General features: G+C 30.2%; 1 protein-coding gene across 1 annotated transcript in view; it reads right to left on the bottom strand.

Annotated features, from left to right (window-relative positions):
* LOC111710606 (uncharacterized) overlaps nt 1-26,089 on the bottom strand; it is a 62,147-nt gene extending 36,058 nt beyond the window's left edge. Inside the window, exons 1-6 of the mRNA XM_023484717.1 lie at nt 25,859-26,089; nt 21,331-21,516; nt 19,345-19,437; nt 18,437-18,505; nt 16,957-17,247; nt 78-269 (exon numbers count right to left, since the gene is read on the bottom strand). Of these exons, the coding sequence (XP_023340485.1) occupies nt 78-269; nt 16,957-17,247; nt 18,437-18,505; nt 19,345-19,437; nt 21,331-21,516; nt 25,859-26,089 (1,062 nt within the window). The remainder of the gene's footprint in view (nt 1-77; nt 270-16,956; nt 17,248-18,436; nt 18,506-19,344; nt 19,438-21,330; nt 21,517-25,858) is intronic.

Here is a 26,089-nt window from a genome sequence, read left to right as displayed (position 1 = left end):
TGTTGTGAATCGGGCATTGCCATCTTTGCATTGAAGGTCACTTGACATTATGCTTAAAGTTCCTTCCAGATTGTTACCTCTGGTTTGAAAGCTCCAGTATGGTTTATGTGTTGAGCAGGTGTATGATGGTTTAGACCTGGATGATGGTGTCCAGGGTGTCCAGTTACCTGGCGTACCTGACCAGGGACACCTAGGGTGTGACCGGGCAGGGTGGGTTTGGAGTGTCCAGGTACAATCAAGCTGGTGGGTTGACCGACAGACCCTGATGCCTAAATATAACAATGTTTAAAGTTTTTATGAGATAAAACTTTAGAAGAAAATTTACTTTATTAACCGGAATTAATTTACAACTAATTAGACGACTTTATAATCTAATTTTACAAATATGATTTATAAACTATAATCACGCACATGTATAGCCCTAGAGTCCTGCCATTTCCAAAATTGAGCGTTAAAAATTGCCAGATATACATGTAGTGTTCAAACCAAGAAAAATCGTTCTCAAGTGTGCCGTTTGTAAAACGAAAAATAAATTACTAAATAAAAAAAAATTCAAGATCACAAAAAGTTGAAGGAATAATCGATAGAATCTGTGAATAAAAAACTAATATTAAAAAAGTGCAAATATAGAGTTTTCTTAAAATTAAAAAAAAACCTTACTTTCGTAAGTAATGCATAAAAAATTGAACGTAAAATATTTTTTATTGCCGATTGTAATTACTTACTGCACAGTACATGTCGAAATATAAAATGGAAGTAAAATATAGTTCTATACATATTAAAATATACTACTACACGATATAAATATTAAAATATACTACTACACACTATACATATTAAAATATACTACTACACACTATAGATATTAAAATATATACTAAACACTGTACATATTAAAACATACTACTACACAATATACATATTAAAATATGCTACTACACATTATACATATTAAAATATGCTACTACACACTATACATATTAAAATATGCTACTACACACTATACATATTAAAATATACTACTACAAAATATACATATTAAAATATGCTACTACACGCTATACATATTAAAATGTCCTACTACACACTATACATATTAAAATATACTACTACACAATATACATATTAAAATATGCTACTACACGCTATACATATTAAAATATACTACTACACACTATAAATATTAAAATATACTACTAAACACTATACATATTAAAATATGCTACTACACGCTATACATATTAAAATATAATACTACACACTATACTTCTGTACAAATTTTTATTAGGATTTAAAAATAAAGACATAATTTAAAGGATCTATAGAGCATATGTGATCTGGAGTTAAGGATCTAAGAACTAAGATATTGGATCTAGAATCTATGATCTATGATCTATGATCTATGATCTATGATCTAAATTCTAAGATCTAGTATATAGGAATTATAATCTATGATCCATGATCAAAATCTAAGATATGGGATCTATGCTCAATGATCTTTAATATTTGATCTATATAGGTTCTGGGATCCAATTTATCATCTAGAGTCTATGCTCTTTGATCTAGGATGCATCTAAATTCTACAGTTTATAATCTAGGATCTAGGACCTAGAATCTAGGCTAAATCTATAATCTCATTTCTAAATATAAAATGTTCAACTATATTCACTGCAAACTACAAAATTTAAATGTTTAGCATACTTTCTTTCTATATTTAGGCTTAAAATATCAAGTTGCATAATGATATTAGGTAAGTACTAAGTATAGTTTGACAACTACCCCCTCCCCCCCCTCCCCGCCCTCCCATAACACTAGCAAAGGTATTTCAGTTATTCCTTGACAGTTTAAAATTCGGTTAACTTAAATAAACATGTTTCTAACAAAAAAGTATTTGTTTAGAAAAAAAATTAATAAATTAGGATTTATTTTAAACGATTACTTGTGGCTAAATATTTATGTTTAATGGTTTATTTAAAACTTCAAATTGCAGTCATTTAAGATGCCAGTAATAAGGCATGAAGAAATAAACGATAATCAATCAATCAATCAAATTGCAGCTTATTCTCATTTTTAGAGTTTGTTGCAGGTTCTTTGAAATTTCACCAAAACTTTTTTATGTGCAGATTTACAGATTAATTTAATTGAACTTCGATATATCGGGATTGGTCATACCCTACAGAGATAACTTTCATAGAGGGATCAAGCATTGATCTTTAAATTTATAAGTGCCCACTATATCGAGATCAAGCGTTTCGATCTCAGATAGTCATATAGATAAATACTCTCATATAAGATATGTCATTATTATTTTCCCAAACATCTCTATATCCGTCTTCCTAGACTAGTACTATTCTGCCAAAACCTTTATCCCATCCAAACCTATAAAATTTCCAAAATATTGAATAGAGCTTCAATTCAATAAAAACAATTTGATAAAACCATCAGATAAAATCTGGATCTTTGCAAAGAAAAAAACTTGAGTTTCATAAAAATGTTTGCCCCCCCCCCAGAATTCAAATCATTGATGCTAGTTACTTTACCCAGGGGTTTCCCAAGAAGCAACTTCCCAAGTCTGTCCTAGCCGCAGCGCTCGGCCCCTAGAATGTTCTACCCTCAGTACTTGACCCCAATTTCAGCCTTTGAACTGTGGTGTCTGAGGAGGCCTAATCTAACGAAAAATGGGTTAAAGTTGATCCACAGAATTGTCAAATTGCCAAATTGCGCATAATAAACAAAAATTGTGAATCGGTGTGCAAAATATCAAAATTGTGTAGATATCTGTGTATATTATCGACATTTTTGAGCATAAAGTTTATCAGAGGCGGGATTTCTAGTATTACTTTTGTTTATCTACAGATTACGTAAATCTTTATTCAATATCTAGCTATCCCGTTCATCCCGTGAACAGAGAATTTGCGTAAATCCAAAGTCAATTAATCAAGTAGATTCTGTGTAAAATTGAAAAGTGCCCAAAGTGGAAACCAGAATTATGGATTACCATCAAAAAAGTTCCCAGCTCAGTTACAAGACCTCAATCCGTTTTTCTGTCAGATTTTGATTAAATATTCTCCATCAAAGTTTAAACCTCTAAGCTTAAAAGTTAATTTCTACTTTCATCTTATTTCTCCGAATAAATGTGAAAATATAGAAATATAGCGACTCTACAAGCTAAGGTTGTACATATATGTAATGTGGACGAATATTGAAGAAACACTTCTGAGGACACAGCCAAGTGTGACATACATGTACAGGCATAAACATGTGTATGATTTAATGCCAACGAGACATAGATAAACCTTCTCTTGAGCACCGGTTCAAGCTCAAGAGAAGTGGTTTAAGTAAGTTCTACTACTCTTCAAATCTGAGCCAAGGATAGAAATCATTAAAATAATATTATATTCAATCAATTTCTTCAAATCAAACAAACCCACTGTGAATTTGACAGAAGAACGTAAAAATGTATGTGCAATATTACTGGTACCACTTTGTGATATCGTAGCTCCTCTGATTTAGATTTTATGCATAAGTTTGAGAGAAGCAAATTTATCCAGTTTAAAAATTCAAAACATTTTGTTCTTCTCAATATCTCTTCAATAAGAGGAGTTATGATTGAAAACATATAAGAATTTAATATTTTATGCAATTTACTATAGTGTGTCGTGAAACATTAGAAAAATGGCACAATTTATGATTTTATAATAAATTCTGTTATGTCGTAAAGACAAACCTTGAAAGTAGAGAAAGGTATAGAAAGTTTTGACGAAATGACACAAACATTATATAGTTTACAATTTACAAAATAAACCTACTCCCGCCCTGTCAAAAATAATTTCCTTTAAACTTTAAACATTTAACTTAACTTGCATACTCTGTACAGCATAGGGAAAATTAAAAGGGTGGCGCAAAAAAAAGTCAGATGGTTTTTTGAATATGAAAAGATTGAATGTATGAGAGCTTTCGAAAACATGACCTGATGATGCAAACCTTTTATAATTCAAACTTAGACTTTGTTTCATAGTTTGAAATATAAAAGGTCTCCGACATCGGCTTGAAAAGAGTTAGGGATTAAAAAATGAAGAGTTTGTGGCAAGACCTCAATACCTGTAAGACTATTTCAACACTTCATAATAAATTGGAATTTAAAAATATTCCGGTTGTTTCATTGACTAACTAAATGAAATCAAACTTTCTTCAGTGAGAACCAGAGAACTTTGGAAGACGACTTTATGGTTAAATGTAATCTTCTCATTTCTTTACCCAGTAAAAAATGTCATCTCTCTTTCCAAAAATTATTTTGGACTTAATTTAAGAAATATTACGAGATGTTTTACGTAATAAATTGGTTTGCTGTTTAAATATATCTAATATCTATGATATGGTTTGGCGTGTTCTCAGATTTCATTAATCTTAAATCTGTTAAGAGTCGAGAATCCCCGCAAAAACTGTCTGACATGATGCTTTGAACCAGCTCGGAATTTACTGCCCAACTTTGGTTTCTTTACTCAAATTTCAAGGAATATAAATCTTGGATCTGGAGAGGATAAAAAAGCTAGCTTTGAACCAACATTATTGAACTATATATTTTTCTGAATTCATAACTTTCTAATTTTATCTTTTAAACCTCATAGTGTAAATCTTTGATATTTCAAATTCAATTTATTCCGTCCCATTGTGTTGCCAATTCAATTGTTTTAGACTTTTTTACTTGGAGGAGGGTTCGGTTAAAACAGCTCCGAGCTATTAACTGAAGGAACAATTGTTGTATGCATATTATTATTAGTGTTACCAGGCTTTAAGGGCGCCCATCATCTATTTTCTCTTTGAATAAATTATAAAACAAAACAAAAAAATTCGCAGATTTTATAAACGAATTTAGTGGATTTTTAAAATTTTCAAAATAGAATTTTTGATAATTCGATTATCTATAAATCTTCCCTGGGGTCACACGAGGTCCCACACAAAATTGGGCCCGTTCGGTTCAGCCGTTTTGGCGTTTATTGGATACAAACAGACAGCAGGACAAGCAAAGTATACATTTAGAAAATATAATAATAAAATATATAATTTGAATTGAATTGAAGTAAGAGTCTAATTGTAATAATATTTTTAGTAGTTTTAGAATCCAATATTTTAGTGCCCATGCTCTGAACGTGGAGAATGTAAAATATTTACCTTTTATTATTTAAGACTAAGACTGAATGTGTCCGTGGGAGTGTGGTAAAGTTGATCCGATCTAAACTTTTATCTTCCTCTGACTTTCATCATCCAATATACAACTTTCTACCATCTTCTTACATTGTATTTGTATTGAAAATCTTTGCAATCTTTTATTTGTTTGAAAGTCAACCAGGGTAAAAAAAAGCTTTGTCAATAGTAGTAAATTCATGAGGAATGTTTACAACAGTACATGGTTTCAATTTTCCTAGGTTTTCATGTTAGGATCTTTTATTTTTGAATAAGATTGAAAATAAAACTATGTTTTCCTCTTTATTTGCAACGATTTATTTGCAACGATTAGATAGTTTCTATCATATTTGCACACGAATGGATCACAACCAAAAGGTAAAAAGTCCTAAGAGTCTGTCTCAGTGTATGTTTATTGGAATTATGTCGATTATCACAAAACAATAGACCAACACAACTATAAATTTCAACTCTCCAATATTCTAGACCGCCCCCCCCCCCGTCCTTCACAAAAATAGGAATTGGGGTTTTACAACAATCTTGGATTTTCTAATGTCTTATGTCGTAAACCATGAATTATGAAAGATCAAACAACTGTTTCAAATATCAGCATTAGGTTGCAAAGATATGGGGGTTAGCAAATTAGAGTTTGAAGGAAAACTCAGTTCCTTCACAAAGTTTTAAAAAGTTCTAACAAAAACATTATTTTTTGAAGGTTTTGCGTGAAGAAAAAAATATTTAAGTTTGATTTTGGAAACGTAAATTACCATTATTCGAATTGTAAAAAATAAGACACAAAAAGAAGACCCGGAATTTTACTAAAAGATACCAGTATATCAGTACACATTAAAAAGAAACCGGTTCAGTTAGATATATTTTACTAAAAGATACCAGTATATCAGTACACATTAAAAAGAAACCGGTTCAGTTAGATATATTTTACTAAAAGATACCAGTATATCAGTACACATTAAAAAGAAACCGGTTCAGTTAGATATATTTTACAACATTTTGCAAAACCTGAATATCTATAAAAGATGTAACACTCTTTCCCTGGGTATTTAATAAATCCCAAACTGTTCTTAAAGGGACTTTTCGCGTCAAACTAAAGTAAAGTTAACGTAAAGTTTAAATATATTATGTTTCTTTATCATAACTCCTCTATTCAATGAGCTATCAAGAAGAAAAAAAATGCTTTGAATTTTAATATGTAACCGAATTTTGCACATTATAAAGAAACCAAAACTAAATATATATTTTTTAAAAATGCCTTCTAGAGTAACGATGTGAATGGTACATGCCAGTATATAAATAAATGAATGTATGTCCACTTGAAATTACTTTAAGCATTTTTGCAATTTTCATTATCAATTATTACTTGACAGACACTTTTGAAGTTTATACTTTTCTCTAAACAACTATATTTTTAGACTCCTAGTATTGATATTGAGTGTGTATAAAGAATAGAACAGGATATGGTTAACTATCTAATAACATACAAAGAAGCACAACTATCCACTACTCCATTATTGAAAGGAAGCATTATGAATCTGATCTACATGAATTATCAATTGTAGAAAGAACCCATGCATAATAAATTGGTAATAGGCTTCGAAACTCAACTATAGATGAAGGGCTGGGTGTGTTCCTACTTTTTATAAATCGTTCGTTCTGTTACGTTCGTTTTGTTACGTTCGTTTTGTTACGTTCGTTCTGATACGTTCGTTCTGTTCCGTTAATTCCCGTGAAAGAACGAATGTTCCCTAGGAAAAACGGCCAGCCCTAACTAGAAGATAGAATATAGATTACATGACCAACCCAGCGCTTAGTTTATTAATCCATTTTTAATTAAGAAATCATATTTATTACAGTTATATAATCAATGATAGGCTTGAAGAAGTATGTTTAACATGCATTAATGTAACACAGGGTGGTCATAAAAACGCTCATTAAGATATTACGGCCGGCTCTCATCATGGTTCGATTTTAATATTTTTGAACATTTTCGAAATCTACATAACTTGAGTATGACCGATCAATAATGTTCAGTGAGAGGTGTGCCGCACAAAAAAAATAGGAAGTTAAGATAGTTTGAAATTTGCTACAGACCTCTTATAGGTGTCACTTGGTCAGAATGTTCAAAAATATAAAAATCGTACCATGATGAGATTCTGAATTTCTAACAGAGCGTTTTTTGGAGAGGGGGGGGGCATTCTGTAGATTTATTAATCAACAGAAATCATGGCAAAATATTGTCAATATTTTTCAATTTGTGCTGTAAATATAATCTTCTCAGATAATCTACAAATATCTTGCCAAAAAAAGAAAATTGTTGGAAGACATTCCAAGATTTTTCACCCTGTCAAAGGTAGGAAATATTACTTAATTCTCATGAATTAATTTAGTTTCGAGTTGAAGGAACCGACTGTACTGTACGCTTAATCATATTTGATATCATATTGAATAATTTCTATAATTTAACAGTAACCCCTATTGTAACATATCCTTTTTCTTCTAAGATGAAACAATCTTTAAAAACTTTCTTTTAATTATAAAAACAGCACAACTGAGAGCTTTGCACAATTAAACAACATGTGGGATACAAGGTGTATCCAATCAAAGTGAATGTATCCAATGCTAATCAGGGCAAGATGTGTTTGATTTCTTAGATTTTAATTCAATCTTATGTTGGTGTAAATTCAACAATCTTTAAAGTTATGAACTTGTCTTGTTTACTTTTTCATTTAAATACATCCGCCAAATAATAAGTATAAAAGAGAAAAAGGTAAAAAAAAAAGGGGTCAAATTGTGATTAAAAGTCAACGCTTGCTGTCACATGGACCAACCTGTTAAATCTGATGGCTGAATTATGTCATAATTTATCTAAATTTCCAAGTACAAAGATTACCCAGTTCAGAGCTATTATACCGAGGTTAATGCTTTAACTGTTCTCATGTAAATCCCTCTTTACTGCCACCAGAAATAATTTATTCTTCACAGCTTTATTTGACTTCACATTTTATGGTTTATTACTCCCAGGAAAAGAATCCAACAGGGTTATTACTTATCTTATAAAAATTCTTAAACATTTGCTGATAGAAACAGAAACAGTTATTCTTTACACTATTCAAAAATTGAAGGTTCAAAAACTTTGGACTTATGGAATTTTATTCAAATATGTATCCATAAAACTAAACATCTGGATCAAAATATGTTTAAAAAACGATTCTTCATGTTCGAAAAGGAATTGAGTTTTTGCCACAAACTCACATCTTCTGATCCCAATATCTTTACAACCAGATGGTGCAAACCTTTGATATTTCAAACCTAGATTATTTTATCTATACGTATTAATAGTTTGAAATATCTAAGGTCTACGACATTGGGTTACATAGATATAGAGATTAGAAAATCAGAGTTTGTGGCAAAAACTCAACTCCTTTAGTTAAATTGAAAAAAGCACTCCTGTTGTATTTCTGGGAGAATTTCTAGGTTTAGAGGTTTTAATTCTTGACTGCAAAGCAGATAGTTTTGTTCTAAAACTTTTCCACGTGATAACAATACAAAGGAATCTACAAATAGTTATATAGAATATAGATGCATATACCTAGAAATTCAGGGTGCAATAGTAATTTTATTAATGCTTATTTGAATTTTTTGTACTTATAACAATCCAAGGCCTCTGTATATTTTTCCATTAAGTTTGTAAACTTAGTTTTTTTTTTCTTATCAAGATAGTTAAAATTGTTTTCTTAAAATCATGTTTTTTCCAAAAAAAAATGAAAAAAACCCTGTTTTGGAAATAATTTTTTTAAAGTATAACACTCCCACCCCCCCTTTACTGTACAATGTAAAAATATACTGCTTTCTCAAGTATTAATTCAATTTGCGAATGCAGAAATTTCTTGTGATAATATATATCTGAAATCAAATAATGGAAATTAAAGATATAACAAGAAATAACATTCTGCACTTCAAAATTAGTCAATCAATTTTCATTTTAACCCCAAATGGTGTTGCATCAAAGATAGTGGTTTTAAATTCTACCCTTAAACTTTTTTCTATAGAATAAGTATGTTTGACAACAATATACATTCGTTTTATCTGCTAGGAACAAGACTTAAAGAGACTGTTATTGTAACTGTAACTGTAGGCAGAAATTTGCAAGCCGCTTTTTTGAAAAAACTCAAATGGAAACTTAGTTTATGCAGTTCAAATACTATTTTTCTATTCATAAAATCAGGTCCCTGGTTACACAATATGCAAAGGAAAATCAGGGGCATACGAGAGCATTTTTTGCAACATTGTGCCCCCCCCTTAAAAACCCCTTTAATGCAAAAATATTGATGCCTTTTTTAGCTATGTTAAGGTAAATTATTTGATCATATACACACATCCATATTACAAGTGTTAATAAATTATTTATGTATTTTTCTTAAGTGGAATCATCTTAATGGTGTAAGCTTCAAGTGGTGAAAAATACAGATGGAAACGTTTCTAAAAAATATCTATATTTTCAAAGGACATAAATAATGATATAAAATCTATATTTACACTGGAGGCATTATTAATTAAAGCTTTTTTAGTTAAGGCCAGGTTTAGTTTAGGCCCCCCCCCCCCTCGTATTTCCTTTAAGGAAATTGAATAAATTTTCATTTGGAGTGAAAACATGGTGTGTTAGATCCTTTCATATTTACTTTCTAAAGAATGAAACCAAAAATATCATCACTAAATGTCCATACTTAGGTATGTATTTATAAATCTTCCACCTTGATTCTGTTGGTATAAATATATATATATTGCATAACAAAATATATAAAGAAGAAGAGACTATTCTGGTCCATGTGAGATACTTGGAAGGATTAATTTACAGTGGGAAAAAGAAATCCCAGAAATCTTTTAGTAAATAGCCACCATAAGGGTTTATAAAGCTTTCTTTTGTGTCTTGAATCAATGAAGTGTTCACAATGGAAACTTTTAGTTCTTATTTTGTCTACGGTATAAAATTTCTAAAGTCAACTAATATAGCATTAGCTTAAATTCAAAGTTTATATTTTGACTTGGAGAGAAAAAGATTTTCTAAAATTATCATTCTTTTAATATAGTCCCAATATAATTAAATTGTATTTTTCAATAAATTCACAAAGGCCAATATACAAGAAATCAATATACCAGAAATCAATTCAATACCAAATCCATGGATTTTTCCAAATTTGTATTTTTATATTTTACAAAGTAAAAGGTAGTAAAAAATTGTATGGGATTGTATATTTTTCATAGTTGAGTTGCATCTTAGCTTCGTATTTAATGCATTTCTTTATATCATATTCTGATATAAAGTCATAAGTTTTATATTGTGAATCTAGAGACTAAAAATAAATATCCATCTTATGCACATTTACGGATAAAGTTACTTCCTCTTTTGTCATACTCTGCAGAGATAACTTTATTTTAGGGATCAAGCATTTATCTTAAGTTATGACCTCTGATATCAAAATTTTTCTTATACCATTAAATAAATAACTTGTCTGCTATCTCAAATTCTCTTGGAGTTACGAATAAATGATGGCGAACAATAAACATTTGTGAATATTCACAATTTCTTGCTAATATGTCTGAAGATTGCAGAAGTCTCCATTTATTTATGTCATCTCCAGATATTGTGTTGTTCTATATCAGCCCTGGGATTGTTTGTACTGTAGGAGGATTCTTGGTTTCGGGAAATGTACAATGCACTCACCACAGTAATATAGTATTGTTTTCCTTATAATGGAACATTGCCCACATCATTATCCAAATTCTTCTTAACTGTTAAGCTGAGTTTGGACATGGGATATATTTATATCCTTGTATGTTTTATGAGTCAGAATCTTAATGTTGGGATCAAGGTTTATAAATTGTGGAGTATGGTGATGAGGGATCTACAGATGGCCTTGGAATGGTTTTTTATTTAAGGTTGTAGCAGAAATTCAGTTTCTTAGAAAGAACCTTTGTGGATTTATGAAACTTTTAATTATAGGGCACTTAATATTACTTTGGTAATGCTTAAAATCTTTTAAAAAAAAGTTTAGCTATTATGATTAAAACATCAAATCAAGATTAAGGTTATCTAAATAAACTCCTTTAAATTGATACCACATTATCCATCAGCCCTGCTTTAAGTCAATCCAAACTTGTGTGCTAGAGAGGAGAGTGGTTTCAAACTAACACTAGAAGTTGAAACAAATTTGAATAGATAGATAACGTGAAAACAGAAGAAGTTTTCTTCTTAAAAGAAAAGAAGAAGAAAGTTGAGCTTTTTCTATTTATGTATGGTTAAATATACAAGATTAATTAACGGAAAGAAACCAGAGAAAGATAGAAAAATAGATAGATAGTTGGAAAAGATTCTTATAGAAAAAAAACATCAGCTCTAACAAAAGGTGTATTATCTATTTATGTCATTGTAACATATATAGTTTTATTCAGTTGTACTCAAATTATTTAAAAGCAGGTAGAAAAAGTTACTTAATCACCCTGTTGTAGGATGATTAAGTAACTTTATCACCCTACACTGAGACAAATTAGGTATGAAATTTTAATAGCAGGGTGAAACAGTTTCTTTTTCGCCCTATTGTAGGACGATAAAGTCACTTAATCACCCTACAACGGGAAATATTAGGTGTGATAAATTCCATCAAAATAGAATAAACTACATAATGCTCCCCCCCCCCCCCTTTATAGAATAACTTCTCCGCTTTTAGGAATGCTTCAAAATGGCAATTTTTGTTTACATTTTTATTGCCCGGTTGGAGAAAATAACAAGGAAGAGTAATTAATTAAGTTGTCAGGTGTAAAAGCATAAAAAAGAGGATTAAAATTTACCAATAAAGGTCCAATTTGCCATACCGACCTTGTTAATCCTTCAAAATATTTACCACCACTATTTACTTTGATCATTGATATGTAGCAAGAGAAGTTGATTTTTTTTATTTGAACATGAATAGTGAATTACAGATCACAACATAGTTGAATATTATAAACTTGAATTGGTTGGAACATCAATTAAAGTTGAAGAAAGAGTATTTCCTCAAGATAACTTTTAATGAAAAAAATAATCATTTCAGTCTTTAAAAGATATCTCTCAATTTTATTAACATAAAAAGATAACAAAGGAATAGAATTTCAATTACGTCTTCCTCTTCACATCACATTCACATTGATTTTCATGAAAATTAAAAATATTTCTTAATTAATATATTGCTATGATAAATATCTAGGAAGGGAGGCTGTCATTTTACCATTTTCATATGTTAACAGCCTCCTTTTATCCCCAACAAGTAATGGTCAGAAAGCCAAGAAGAGGTTCATGAATAAAATTCTTGAATATAGAATTAGATGAAAACCCATGTAAATACTCAAATCATCCACTTCAAAAATCAGTTTAAAGTTAATGTTAGCGTGATTTCAAGTTGCCTTCCATGCAAGGATGGCAATGTCCACTTTACAATGATTTCCACAAATTCTGATGAAGTATGTGGTAGATATCTATGATTTTGTTTCTTAAAACTGTTTATTTTTATTTGCAGGTTCTCTGCAAAATTGACTTGCGCATTTCTTGATTTTAAAAAGCTATGAAGAAGTTATCAGAATTAAACACTTTTCAAAATTCTTTGAACGATCAGATTAAGGGTTTAAGGGTACCGTTGTAAATCGGGCATTTGCATCTTTAACAGAAAAGTTTTAAAAGTAATAAAGACCTCTTTCCAAGTCCATAAAATATATTATGTTTTTTAATGCTTTTTTCCCGACTTAGAAAAAAAGAAAAGGAAGAAAAAAAGAGAATCTTTTAAATAACATAGATGGGAAATTTCAGTACTGCTAATTTTGAGGTAAGAATACCCACAGAATATCAAGATGCAATAACTGGAGATGAAGTGCAACAAAATAAAATAAAAAAGCACTCTGCAAATCAAAAAGAAAACTGCATCGTAAATATAAGATAAAGGGGAAGTTTAAATAATGAACCAAATATCTGTATCATTATTCTTCACAGTGCACGTGGTGAAAGTTAAATGGTTTAGTTACCAATATATCAGGTTATATTTTTTGTTATTGTCTTCACACTCACAAATATAATATTTTCAACCATGTAGATTTGATAAAAAAAGTATTACATTAACCACCTCTTCTGCTATGAAAAACAAAAATCCATGCTTATCTCATTTATTAAAATTGTGATACCTAGCTTTTAACAAAATTTTAAGATACATGATATTTTTTTTATGTTTTTTTGCCTAATTACCTTTTCACAGCACATTCTTCATTTTTCCATCTTTCTTTTCTTTTCTACTTTTGCTTTCCATAAACATTTAGTTTAGTCCTTTAAAAGGGAAATATTTTTATTTAATGTTCTACAAAGGGAAGATAGGACATGTGCATTTGTGCAAAAATAATTTCTGTTTGCAAATTGGAGAATATATACTTCAGAGCAAGGATGTAATGCATGGAAAGTTATTTCAGAAGTGTACACATTTTTTGTACTTCAGTGTACTGTCTCTGGGCGGTATTGTAAACACAAGACGGATGTCAAAGCCTGACATGGGATCCATCTTTCACTTAAAAAAATCGATGAAATATTCTGGTCATAGGAAACTATTATGTGAATTATCAAAATTATTAAAATTAAATGCTTTTAACCTCCTCGGATACTAAACGAACACTGATGCATCTATTCTTGTTTACAAATTCCGCCCAAAAAGGACTGGTTTCAATATGTACGCAGAGTATACACGACTGCAATTAACTTTCCTTGCATTACACCCTTGCTTTAGAGAACGAATTCTAATGGAAGAAGGATAAAACAATAGTTTTGAAATAAAAACCCAGTGTGGGAAGTTAAATCTCCTGTCAGCTTTGCTCCGGAGATATGCGAGAAAATTTGAATTTGTTTTTATTCTCAAATATAAAAAAAAGATTTGTAAAGGATTGTTCAGAAAACATAAAAACTAAAGGGCTCTTGTTAAAGGAACTGTATGCGTAATTTTAAGTAACCCATCATTTAAAGATAAAAATGATATGCACATATCACACCGGAACCCTTTAAAACAATGTCTGAGCAAAACTGATGAAGATTTTTCTGTTCTTCTTTCTATAAATTATTGTGATAGGAATTTAAAACTATTCAAGAAAGAAAAACGATGATATCTTCTACATTATGAAGATAAAAAAGAAAGAATGATATATTCGATCTAAATTCACCGCCGTTTGTTTCGGACAGGACTATTTTTTTGTCTTTTTAAAAGACGCTTTGTTCATCCAATATAAAGCAAAATTATCTTTTTGACAATGGAGGTTAAGGTTCTAAAATTTAGATTTTTTACGGTTTATATAGAAATGTCAAGATTTAATCTACAATCGAACTGACAAGGTCTGTGACATAGGACTGCAAAGAAATAGCAAAATCAGAGTTTGTGGCAAAAAATCAGTTCCTTAAAACAATAAAAGATCAATAAGACTGAAAGATTTTGCACTTCGTTAAATTTACTAAAAATCATACTGCATAATATATTAATAATGCTAGTCACAGTCCCTGACATGTGTTTTTCTAAAAGCTATGAACCTAAACTCATCCTGTATTACATTCAACTGTATGTCTTTGTCTGTTGCTCAACTTTAATTTCACAATTGAACGCTATTTTTAACTGTAAAATGAGATGCATGTAAGAAGTATATGTAAACTTGGCCTTTTATTCTTAACATAAAAGTTTAGAAAAATGCCTCGCATTCTAAAACCTCCATAAAGGGGGAATTCCCTAGGATGTTTATAAATGTATAAATGTGAGTGTATACTGTATATATATATGATATTAAAGTTCTCCGCCAAATCTAGGATATATGAAATATCTAATCTCTCATCTTTCAGGGGAAACTTTTAAATCTGTCACAAGTTTCAGGTTTAAGAAAGCTCTCTAATACTAGAAAGTTTTAAATCACTAACTTGGACATTTATGCTTTCATGTAATTTACAATGTAAATTATACAATGACCATTATACATGTACATAAACATAAATAAAACCAAATTTACTTGAAAAAAAATCAATAAAAATTTACTGGAAGTCCCATTTAAAATTACTGTCGAGAAAAAACTTTAAGGTTATGGTTGGTTTTGATTTGAAATCTTTCTAATGAAAAATGTGTAATTTAGACAAGTAGACCAAATTAACTGAGTCTTTGCCATAAATTCTAATTTTCAAATTCCAATATCTTTGCAACCAAAAGTAAAGGACGTGAGATATTTCAAACTATGAGTTCTGTTAAAATCAAATAACCTAAATTTTAATCAGGTTGCAAAGAAATAGGCATTAGCAATTTGATTTTATGGCAAAAACTTCTTTTTAGTTAGTTTTCAAAACACAAATCTTCAATTTTTGACTTATGAGAAATCTAATATCTAATTAGTCAATCACATATTTGCAAAACAGAAGGAAAAAAGGAATAAGAAAGAAAATAATGTTAGATCTTTTTGCTGAAAAAGAAGAAATTTGAAGAATTTGAGAAAGTATTTATGCGCTGGATATCTGTTAGATACAAAGACTGAAAAACACATTTTGGAGTTGAATTTTTTAGATCGTAAAATAACTAAATCAATCAATAACTATAAACCATGGAAGACAACTTCTTTGTTGTCACTTAAAAGTTTACACTATTAGGTTACAAAGATATAGGGATTAGAAAATCTTTGTTTGTGGCAAAGACTCAATTTTTTTTGTGATGAATTCCAGTTTTTATGGCATATTGACCATGAGTATCTTTATTATGATGATAAATATATGTTATACTAAATGAATATAATATATTATTTCTTTTTGTATATTACAATGCATTTACTTATCTATTTTCTCTGAAAAAAAAGATAGCTACAATATATAGAAAAGAAAGGAAAGTAGAAATCGTGAAGGAAAACAATCAAAAATCATCTAGTACAAATATATAAGTTTATAAGTGAAAATCAATAAAGTACGAATACTAAAATCATACCAACCATAAGTGCCAATCCAAAAGTACAAATACTGATGTACAAACCAACCATAAGTGCCAATCCAAAAGTACAAAAGTACAAATACTGATGTACATACCAACCATAAGTTCCAATCCAAAAGTACAAATACTGATGTACATACCAACCATAAGTTCCAATCCAAAAGTACAAATACTGATGTACATACCAACCATAAGTGCCAACCCAAAAGTACAAATACTTAAGTACAAACCAACCATAAGTGCCAATCCAAAAGTACAAATACTAAAGTACAAACCCAAAAGTACAAATCCATTAATACCAGGAGTACAACTTGAACCATAAGCACATTTCCAAAAGTATAATACTATCGTAAGTGAACTGTTAAAACCAATACGATAAGAGTAAAATATAATTAGTGCAATTTGTAAAACCAATACGATAAAAGTAAAATATAATTAGTGCAATTTGTAAAACCAATACGATAAAAGTAAAATATAATTAGTGCAATTTGTAAAACCAATACGATAAAAGTAAAATATAATTAGTGCAATTTGTAAAACCAATACGATAAGAGTAAAATATAATTAGTGCAATTTGTAAAACCAATACGATAAGAGTAAAATATAATTAGTGCAATTTGTAAAACCAATACGATAAAAGTAAAATATAATTAGTGCAATTCGTAAAAATCTCACAACCAAAAATAGAATTCAACCGGATTTAAAAAACTGAATGATGAAGAAAACTGATTAAAGAAAAAGGACTAACCTCAGTAAATATTTCTCCGTCCGGTGAGTTTTGTTTAAATGACGGCTGTCTTGAACTTGAATTAAAAGACGGCTGTCTAGAATTAACAGATGGCTGCCTGGAGTTTGAGGATAATTGGCTTGAATTGAAGGAGGGTTGTCTAGATGAATCTGTACTGCACTGTACAGGAGCTACAAATGTGGCGTAAACAAGAGGATCTCCAAATATTTCTTCGTCAGCCTCAAATTCTACCTCGGCCTCGAGGTCACCCTTAGCTTCAACCTGACAGCTGGCGCAGACCTCACTGGTCTCCTACACAACAAAACTTATAGTAAAAACTTTTTAAAACTATAACACCATATGAAAAATTACAACTAAATTTTTTAAATGTTAAAATCAAAATTAACTGAAAATTTTATATATTTCTTAAGTAACATTACAAAAAATCTTACGGCAGGGGAGCTTAGTTATACCTAAAACTGTTTTAACGAAGCCCCGCCTAGGTTACTGATGGCATATGATAAGGAATAGAATCTCAATAATAAATTAATAAGGATAAAAAATACAATCACAACAGTGCCTTTTTTACTAAAATTGCTCACAAAAAAGTGAAAACTTGACTTATATATGTTGGCACTGGGGGGTGCATCTAGGCATCATTAATACCTTTAAACCTACTTTTAGTCAGGTATAAAACATGAAGATTAAAATAATATTGAAAAGTATGCATACATGATACAATATACTAAACTATATTTATTATACAAAGTAGCTAGATATACTAAACTATATTCAGTATACATAGTAGCTAGATGTGGGGAGCACTCTTTCTAATGACGACCCTTCCAAAGTCCTAAAAGTATGACGTCTCTTCAAAGACTCAAGGAGAATTTAACATCTAACTAACTTTGAAAGTTTTCTAACAAGTGGTTCTTATCTCCCATTCTACTTAAGGGATATTTGTACTCTAGAATATGATTTTGTAGCTTTTATGCAAGCATTAAAAGGTACTTTTATGTCTTTTGACATTGATTTTTTATATTTTAACCTAAAAACAAAATATTTCAAATTTCCATTTAAGTTTATTGCTTCTATGTACACTGTACAGAGTAGTGAAAGAGGCTTGAGGATTGTGACAAAAACCAATTTTAAAAAAACGAGGTAGGAGGGGTGGGGGTGGGGGGTTTGAGAGGGTGAGGGGGTGATTTTACAGGAGAAATCATATCCCTGTTCCTCTTATTTGAAGGATAAGGTGAAAGTAGAAGAGAGATGATTCATGAATCCAGAAATTTCTTTTGTTGCCAGAAAAAATAATATTTCCTTTTTTCCGAAAATAATAAAGTTTTGTTTCAGGAAATGAATATCTCTGTTATAGATAAATGCCTGTCTTCTTTTTCGGAAAATAAAAAATTCATATTTGTTTATTAAAAATAAAATCATTTAAAAAAAGAAGGAAATGGTAGGTTTTAAATTAATTTAATGAAATTTGTTTATTTGTTACCTTTAAATCATAATCTGAATATGAGTTATCACTTTCTTGTGGAGGATAGGACCGCAATACACCCACAACCTGTACAATTATGTTATAATATTTAAAACATAAACAATTAATGTACAATTTTGTACAATATGCCTACATTATATATATGTTCCGTATAGCCGGCCAAACGGCTGGACCGATTGGGCTGAAATTTTATGTGCACACTCATGGGTGGTCGGGGGGTGTTATAGACTAAGAAAAATTCGAACATTTTTTTCCACGAGCAACGCAGGGCCCTTCAGCTAGTACAAAATATAATATTGATATTGATGTTTTCAGAAAGAAAGTTTCTGGTCAGAATAAATTTTTTAAATATTTCATAGTTTATAAAACATATTGTTACTTTTGATATCTTTTATAATCAAATAATGTACCTAATACAATAATTTATTTTCACATCAAAATTATCTTGTTTTCCCATAGATAAAGATAGATTGCGCATAAGACGACATTTTTCATCGTGAAAGATATGTTTTAAAGATATTCCTATTATATAGTTTAACTATAGTCGGTTGTGAACATTGGCTGTTCTTATGTCATTGAGTACTTGTGATGTACATGAGTTCTGTAGAGAGAAATCTAAGTTAGTTTAGTCCTTCTCATGTCCTTCTTCAGTTCTCGTCAATATGATATATTGCTCAGTGAAATATTATTATTCAAATAGTTCCATTCCCGGAGTTTTACATTCTATTATGAAATCCATTAAAACACCAAACCACCCGCTTATCATTGAAGTACACTTTGACCCCTAGAAGTGTGAGTTCGCGGACTGTACAATTCTTGGTGATTTTGCGTACATAAGCTATCTATATTTATTTATTTATCTATGAGTTTTCCACACAGGCCAAAATTTTGCATAAAAATAATACCTTTCCCATATCAACGAGGAGAGACGAGTGGGTTGAGGACGGTATACTGGGGATACTTTCAGATTCTGACCCATCTTTAGAGGATTCTCTGCCCTACTCACACAAACATTCAATCCTTAGAATCAGACTTTCATCAAAGCCCAGTAAAAAATAGTAAGATTTGCTAGATTGAGAGTTTTTATTGGTAATACCATTTGTAAAGAAAATCATGGATGCTTAATTCTTTAATTAGAACTATTAATTCATAGCTTTCAATGATAATAGATATCATCATAGAGAATAGAATATATAGAGAGGAATTTACTAGAAAAAAGTGTAAAACGGCCATTTTGTTGTACTGTTTCCATACTGCAGGTGTACTTCACATATTTATGCTATATAACCTGTTGGGCCCTGTAATATCATTTTATCGAAAATCTAAAATTATTGTTAAAAGAAAACCAAATTATGAAATAGGCTGGTTTCATAATTGACCAATAATCATTTCACATAGATTTTATGCCTTCCACTTTACAAACGATGATTTTCCGTTATAACTATAAATCAAATGATGTTTTTATTCACCTAATTCATTATAAAGTTCATTTAACAGTTTAAAAAATTGTAATGGATAGTCTAGGGAACATAGTGTATTAATGTACTCTACTGCATAAGATTTGTGAACAGTTACATGATTTGTACACTTTGAACTCCCTTTCAGGCTGAAAGGGACTGAAAAAATTCATACCGAGAGATTCTTTTAATTCCTCTCTATATATTCTATTCTCTATGGAAATCATACACTTCTTAGTATACAGGGTGTCCCTCTTAACAGGGTAATTAAAAGAGACGAATTAAAGAATTTCTTTACATTTTAATCTTCAATACCTATTTCATAAAATCTTTTATCAAAAAATGTTAGCACAATTTAAAAACTTTCCAAAATGAAGAAACCCTCATTAAAAATATATAAATGACTAAAACATTGCATATTAGATATTCTCAAATAGATTATCTAGTACAATAGGTGGCAACAGAGAAATGAACAAATTATACACGACGTCACAAGTGTCAAATATAACAAGGAAAACGAAATTGTCTCACGTTAGTTGACATGTTTTCCAAGATTAAATAAAAACAGAAACTAAAAAATACATAAAATTGCACTTATTTTACTGTAAGAAAAGCACTTTATTTTAAAATTATCACTATTATTGATAATTTTGTCGGACACAAAAACTGAATTGACACTTGTGACGACAGAATACAACTGTACTGAGAGTGTACAAATTCTACGTTGCCATCTATTGTACTTAACAATCTATTTGGATATTCTAAAGAATTTTTTTAGTGATTCATCAATAATCTGAATAAAATTCTAAAAGCACAGAGAGTAGACCATATTTTTGAGATGCTAGACAATTAAATATTTGTTTCAATAATTGCATTTGTAAAATTAGGTGAAATGAATGAATGAATCTCAAGAAATTATCATTATCATTTAATAAAACATGCTATATCGTAAATAATTTCATAACCCTTTAAAGGTGTACGTAATGCAAAAAAAAATTATATGAACACAAGTAGAGTTAGGCATCATTATTATCTATTCTAAAGATAATCAGGATTTTTAGGCTTTTAGGGGACTCTGCAAACATTGGAGAATTTAACGCAGTGTATTCTCTAAAAGGTTTGCTTTTATTACACTAAGTCGAATCTTGACTCTGACAGAAGATATAGGCCTGGACGATTTTTCAAATAATTCGTTAGCAAAGAATTGATTTTTCTTCTTTCAGGGTTGTCTTCTGTCACCTGTCAGTAAAAAATTTAGCTTAATTTCAAATAAGAAAACTGATGCCCAACTCTAATCACAAATGTGCTATGCTATGAGGTTAAAAATATAGAAAAACCAACGAATCGTCCGATATGTGAAAAAGGAAAAATGTGTTCATACTTTCCATATAAAATCAGCCAAAATTAAAAACTAATCAAAGAATTTGTTTGTGCCTGATGGGTGTTAGTTGATACAAAATCAGATAAACGTTTCACATTATTACTGCCTTGGTGATCATTGGACAGGCAGGGGTCACTGTGTATTTCGGGGTTAGACTGTACACTTAACGAGGATTGTACTGTGTCACATGCAGCAGCGCCATTACTCACTGGTTTGTTCTGTAACTGTTTTCGTGATTCCTGATTCGAATTTGGCATTGTATAAGTATTTTTTTTTGACAATATCAAATAAAAAAATATCCACTTATCCAAATATAACTGAATTGACAAAGATGTTCTGCCGGCAATATTTTAAAGCTTGCATTTTAAAAAAAAAACATGTCAAACAATTATAGATCTATCAGCTTGAAAAATGAACATTGAAAATAACTTATTAAAATAAAATTTCATTTTGGCAATCATTGTTTTTTTAAATGCGGCATAATTTTTATCAAGCCTAAGAAAGAGACTAGTAATTAATCAATAATTAATCAACAAAATTAAAAATCAATATTTTTAAAAGCAGTTTTATGTTGTTAAACAAAATTTGTGGCAAATCCCTTTTATTTTTTTTTCTAAACTATATTCAGTATACATAGTAGCTAGATATGCTAAACTATATTCAGTATACATAGATCTGTAAATTTAAAACATTTTGCTTCTTTAATATCAGGCATAAGTATAACTGATACTTTAAGGGTACCCATACAGGACAATTAGCTTGCAAGTACTACTTTATCTTTCCTTCAAACAAAACTAGCAAAAAAACATTGTTTCTAAAAAATAGACATTTCATTATACTGTTATGTTAGTAATACTTTGTATTTAAACTTGAGAAAGTAAAAGACATTTTTGAAAATGAAAAACTGAACTTTAACTTACATTCTATGAGATGAAATATAGGACAAAGGTCCAGAAAATAATTATAACTTGTAATACAAAAGTAGGAGTAAAATTGCTATTAAATAAAGATCTTAGTTCATTTATGTGTTTGCTATGGCTGGCCAAACGGCTGAATCAAATGGGCTGAATTTTAGTGAGGAAACTCATGGATACCCTTGGGGATGACACAAGCTAAATAAATTTTAAGTTTTTTGTTTTAATTGAGTTTTAAAATTCCATGGGCAACTCTGGGCACTTCATCTAGTTTGTAATAAAGAGAAAGCTAGCAAAAAGGCGGTGCAATGAATAAAGTAAATTAAATCTAAAATTTAAAAAAAACTAAAAATGGTCTTTTACTACCTCAATAATTGTTTTACTTTGCTATCCCTGATAGCGCCCATCCGATTAGGCTGAATGTGCATTCTAGATTTTTCATTCGGACTTCTGTTATGGTGGCTCTTGTTCACATATACAATTTTCTTAGTTCACTGAATGAACAGCAAACTATTTTTTTTGTTCTTCACTCTTTAGTTTAAGATTTGAAAAGTGTGAAAGCTTTGAGTATACCTTTGCAGGTCTAGAGGGTGGCACTGCCCCCTTGCCCCCTCCCCCTGTATACGCCTTTGGTCAGGGACATTTATTATTACTAATAAAATTTAATAAAATATATCAATCCCTTGCAGTATGCATTAAACAGTATGGAATTTACTTTCTCAATACAAATGAAATTGACATCGTAAATTAATTTACAAAGTGATTTTATGTCCCTCCGCTGTCAGGGGTCGCATTAGATAAAGTTTTATTGACCCCTGCAGGCTGCTTGATAAAGTTTAAAGTTTGAAGTGTTAAATGTTGTTGAATACGTTATAGACTGCAGATTATAAAAGAGAAGGATCATAAATTTTCTTGCTGAGATTCTATCAAAGTTTATAATAAGGATATTCTAGCGAAAGCGTTCTGATATATTGTATGTAGATACATTATAAAATATAAATATTGAGTTACCAGCGGCCGAATTTAAAGAATTTGAGCCGCGGCTCAAATATGAGACGCGGCTCAAATATGGTTGGTTCCACTTTAAGATTATATCAATGTTTCAAGATTTAAGCTGGCGCTCAATTGAAACCGGTCTTTGGCGGATTTGAAACGGGGCTCAATTTCATTAAATTCGGACTATGGTTATCTAGTCTCTATATCCCATTGAAGGATAAGATGTTCACGATTAGATCTCAAACAAAATGCAATTTTTAGCAAAACACGCGACATAATGCTAAACTTTTGTTGGTTAAGGGGTTATAACATGGACATATTACACCAGTTTCTTTCAACATGTTTTAAGTAATAAGATTTAATAGTATGCAAATCATAAATAATCAAATGACAAAATCATAGATTTGAAAAACTGTCAATTCAGGAAAGTGAATTTGTTTAAGGATATGTTTATTGCAAAAATCATTTAAATAAGATTATTTTGGTTTAATAAATTCTTTGAAAGGGATTTTAAAATGTTCAAGTTTCCGAGTTTAGAATTGAAATGAAACTATTCTCTGATTTGGAGAAACCCATTCTAGCATACTAAAACCTGCATCGCCACTATATCCCCCACCCCCTTCCATTCCACCTTCCCCTCCCCTTTCTTCCCTCAGAAACTAAAGCTTTTAAGCTTCTTGCTTTTACCCTCGCTAAAACATTAGCAAATTTTAGTTCTAAATTAAGAAAATATCCTTAAATTTTGATTTTCTCTTTTATTTTGTTTGTATCCAATAACCGAAAAACGGATGATGCGACTGAGCCAAAAATGTTGAACCAACTCACATGACCCTAGAAATGGGGTATAGCTAGTGGAAGTTGAACAATTTCGCACGGAAATTTTGGAATTGATAATTTTGAAAATGAACCAAATACAGAAAAATCCATGAACATTTTAGAACAATTAAAACCGCGACTCTCAGAGTTCTTGAAGCGGGCTGCAAAGCCCCCAAAAGTACAGCTTTTTTGTTTGTTATATCAAATTGCCGTCAAAACTGTTGAACCGATAGGGCCAACGAATTTTTGTAGTAACTCACACGGCCTCAGGGAAGGCTTATGGCCTGTCATATTTGAAGAATTTTGACTGGTAAAAGGTCGATTTGATTTGTTTTCGAAATTAATAAAAAATCTTAAAATCCGCGCAATTCTTTAAAACAACATTTTAGTATTTGCACGTTTGAATCCAATATTAACGTATTGATTGCATTTATTACATATGCAAGACAAGGAACTACCAAAGACGACGTTTTCACATCTAAAAACGTGCAAAACCTGACTTAATTTTCAGGCATAGATTTCGATTTCTCATGATATTTTGCACTTTTTATAAATTGGTAGCAGAGCTGAAATTAAAAAGTTTTTCAAAAGTTACACACTGCTTGAATATGTTAATTTAAGATTAAAAGTATATATATATATATAAACTACGACTTTAAAATTTAATTTTACAAATATTATTTAAGATACGATGATAACAAAATAGCGCATAGTCCTGCCAATTTTACCAAAATTACCAGATGTATATATGTAATGTCGTCTTATTAACTGTCAATTAATTCCGGGTCTTTCTGGTACTATATTTGGTCTACATAGTAGCTAAATATACTGAACTACAGTACACATAGTAGCTAAATATACTGAACTACAGTACACATAGTAGCTGGATATACTAAACTATATTTTAAACTTAGTATAAATACTTGCTTAATTTGCTTAACTATATTTAGTATACATAGTAGCTAGACATACTAAACTATACTTAGTATACATAGTAGCTAGATATACTAAACTATATTCAGTATACATAGTAGCTAGATATACTTAACTATATTCAGTATACATAGTAGCTAGATATACTTAGTTATATTTAGTGTTCATAGTAGCTAGATATACTAAACTATATTTATTATACAAAGTAGCTAGATATACTAAACTATATTCAGTATACATAGTAGCAAGATATACTTAACTTTATTTAGTATACATAGCAGCTAGATATACTTAACTATATTTATTATACATAGTAGCTAGATATACTAAACTATATTTAGTATACATATTAACTAGATATACTTAACTATATTTAGTATACATAGTAGCTAGATTTACTAAACTTTTTGTAGTATACATAGTAGCTAGGCATGCTAAAATATATTCAATATACATAGTAGCTACATATACTTAACTATATTTAGTATACATTGTAGATAGATATACTAAACTAAGTTTATATACATTGTAGATAGATATACTAAACTTTGCTTAGTGCACAAAATAGCTAGATATATTAAACTGTATGAATTAGAAAATAAAACTGTCAAATAAAATAGCATACAAAAAAGCAAAAACCATGTTATACTTAAAATAAATCAATTAAAAATATAGTTTAAAGCATTTCCAAATTATTAATTATGTCATTATACAATAAACTAATGTACATATATATGTACAGTGTACGCTGCATATTAAAAAGTTAGAACTCTACTACTATATATTACTATACTGTTATACTACTATGTATACTTGTATACTACACTAATGATATATATACAGAGTAAGTACTGAGTATAAACATATAGAACTATGTATGTCCTCAGCTGAAAATATAATTATTATTATTGCCAAATTCTCCCTGTAATTCCACTGCTCGAACTGACGCTCTTTTCCACTTAGACTTAGGAGTTTGCTGCGCTTGTGCGCCCTCAGGCATACTCCGGCTCCATGCCGGGTGAATAGGCGTGGCTAGGATTGTCCCGCCCTGATCACTTTCATCACTAGTGTCTGCCTCGGAGAGTCTTCTTGAGCGCACTAATTTCTTGTTTCTGTTGGATAGTATACACACACTCGAAAACAACAGACACAT

The sequence above is a fragment of the Eurytemora carolleeae genome, unplaced genomic scaffold (assembly GCF_000591075.1).
Source record: "Eurytemora carolleeae unplaced genomic scaffold, Eaff_2.0 scaffold1079, whole genome shotgun sequence".
In the NCBI taxonomy this organism is placed as follows: Eukaryota; Metazoa; Arthropoda; class Copepoda; order Calanoida; family Temoridae; genus Eurytemora; species Eurytemora carolleeae.
The sequence above is the reverse complement of the archived record's forward strand: the minus strand, read 5'-3'. Positions and strand labels throughout refer to the sequence as shown.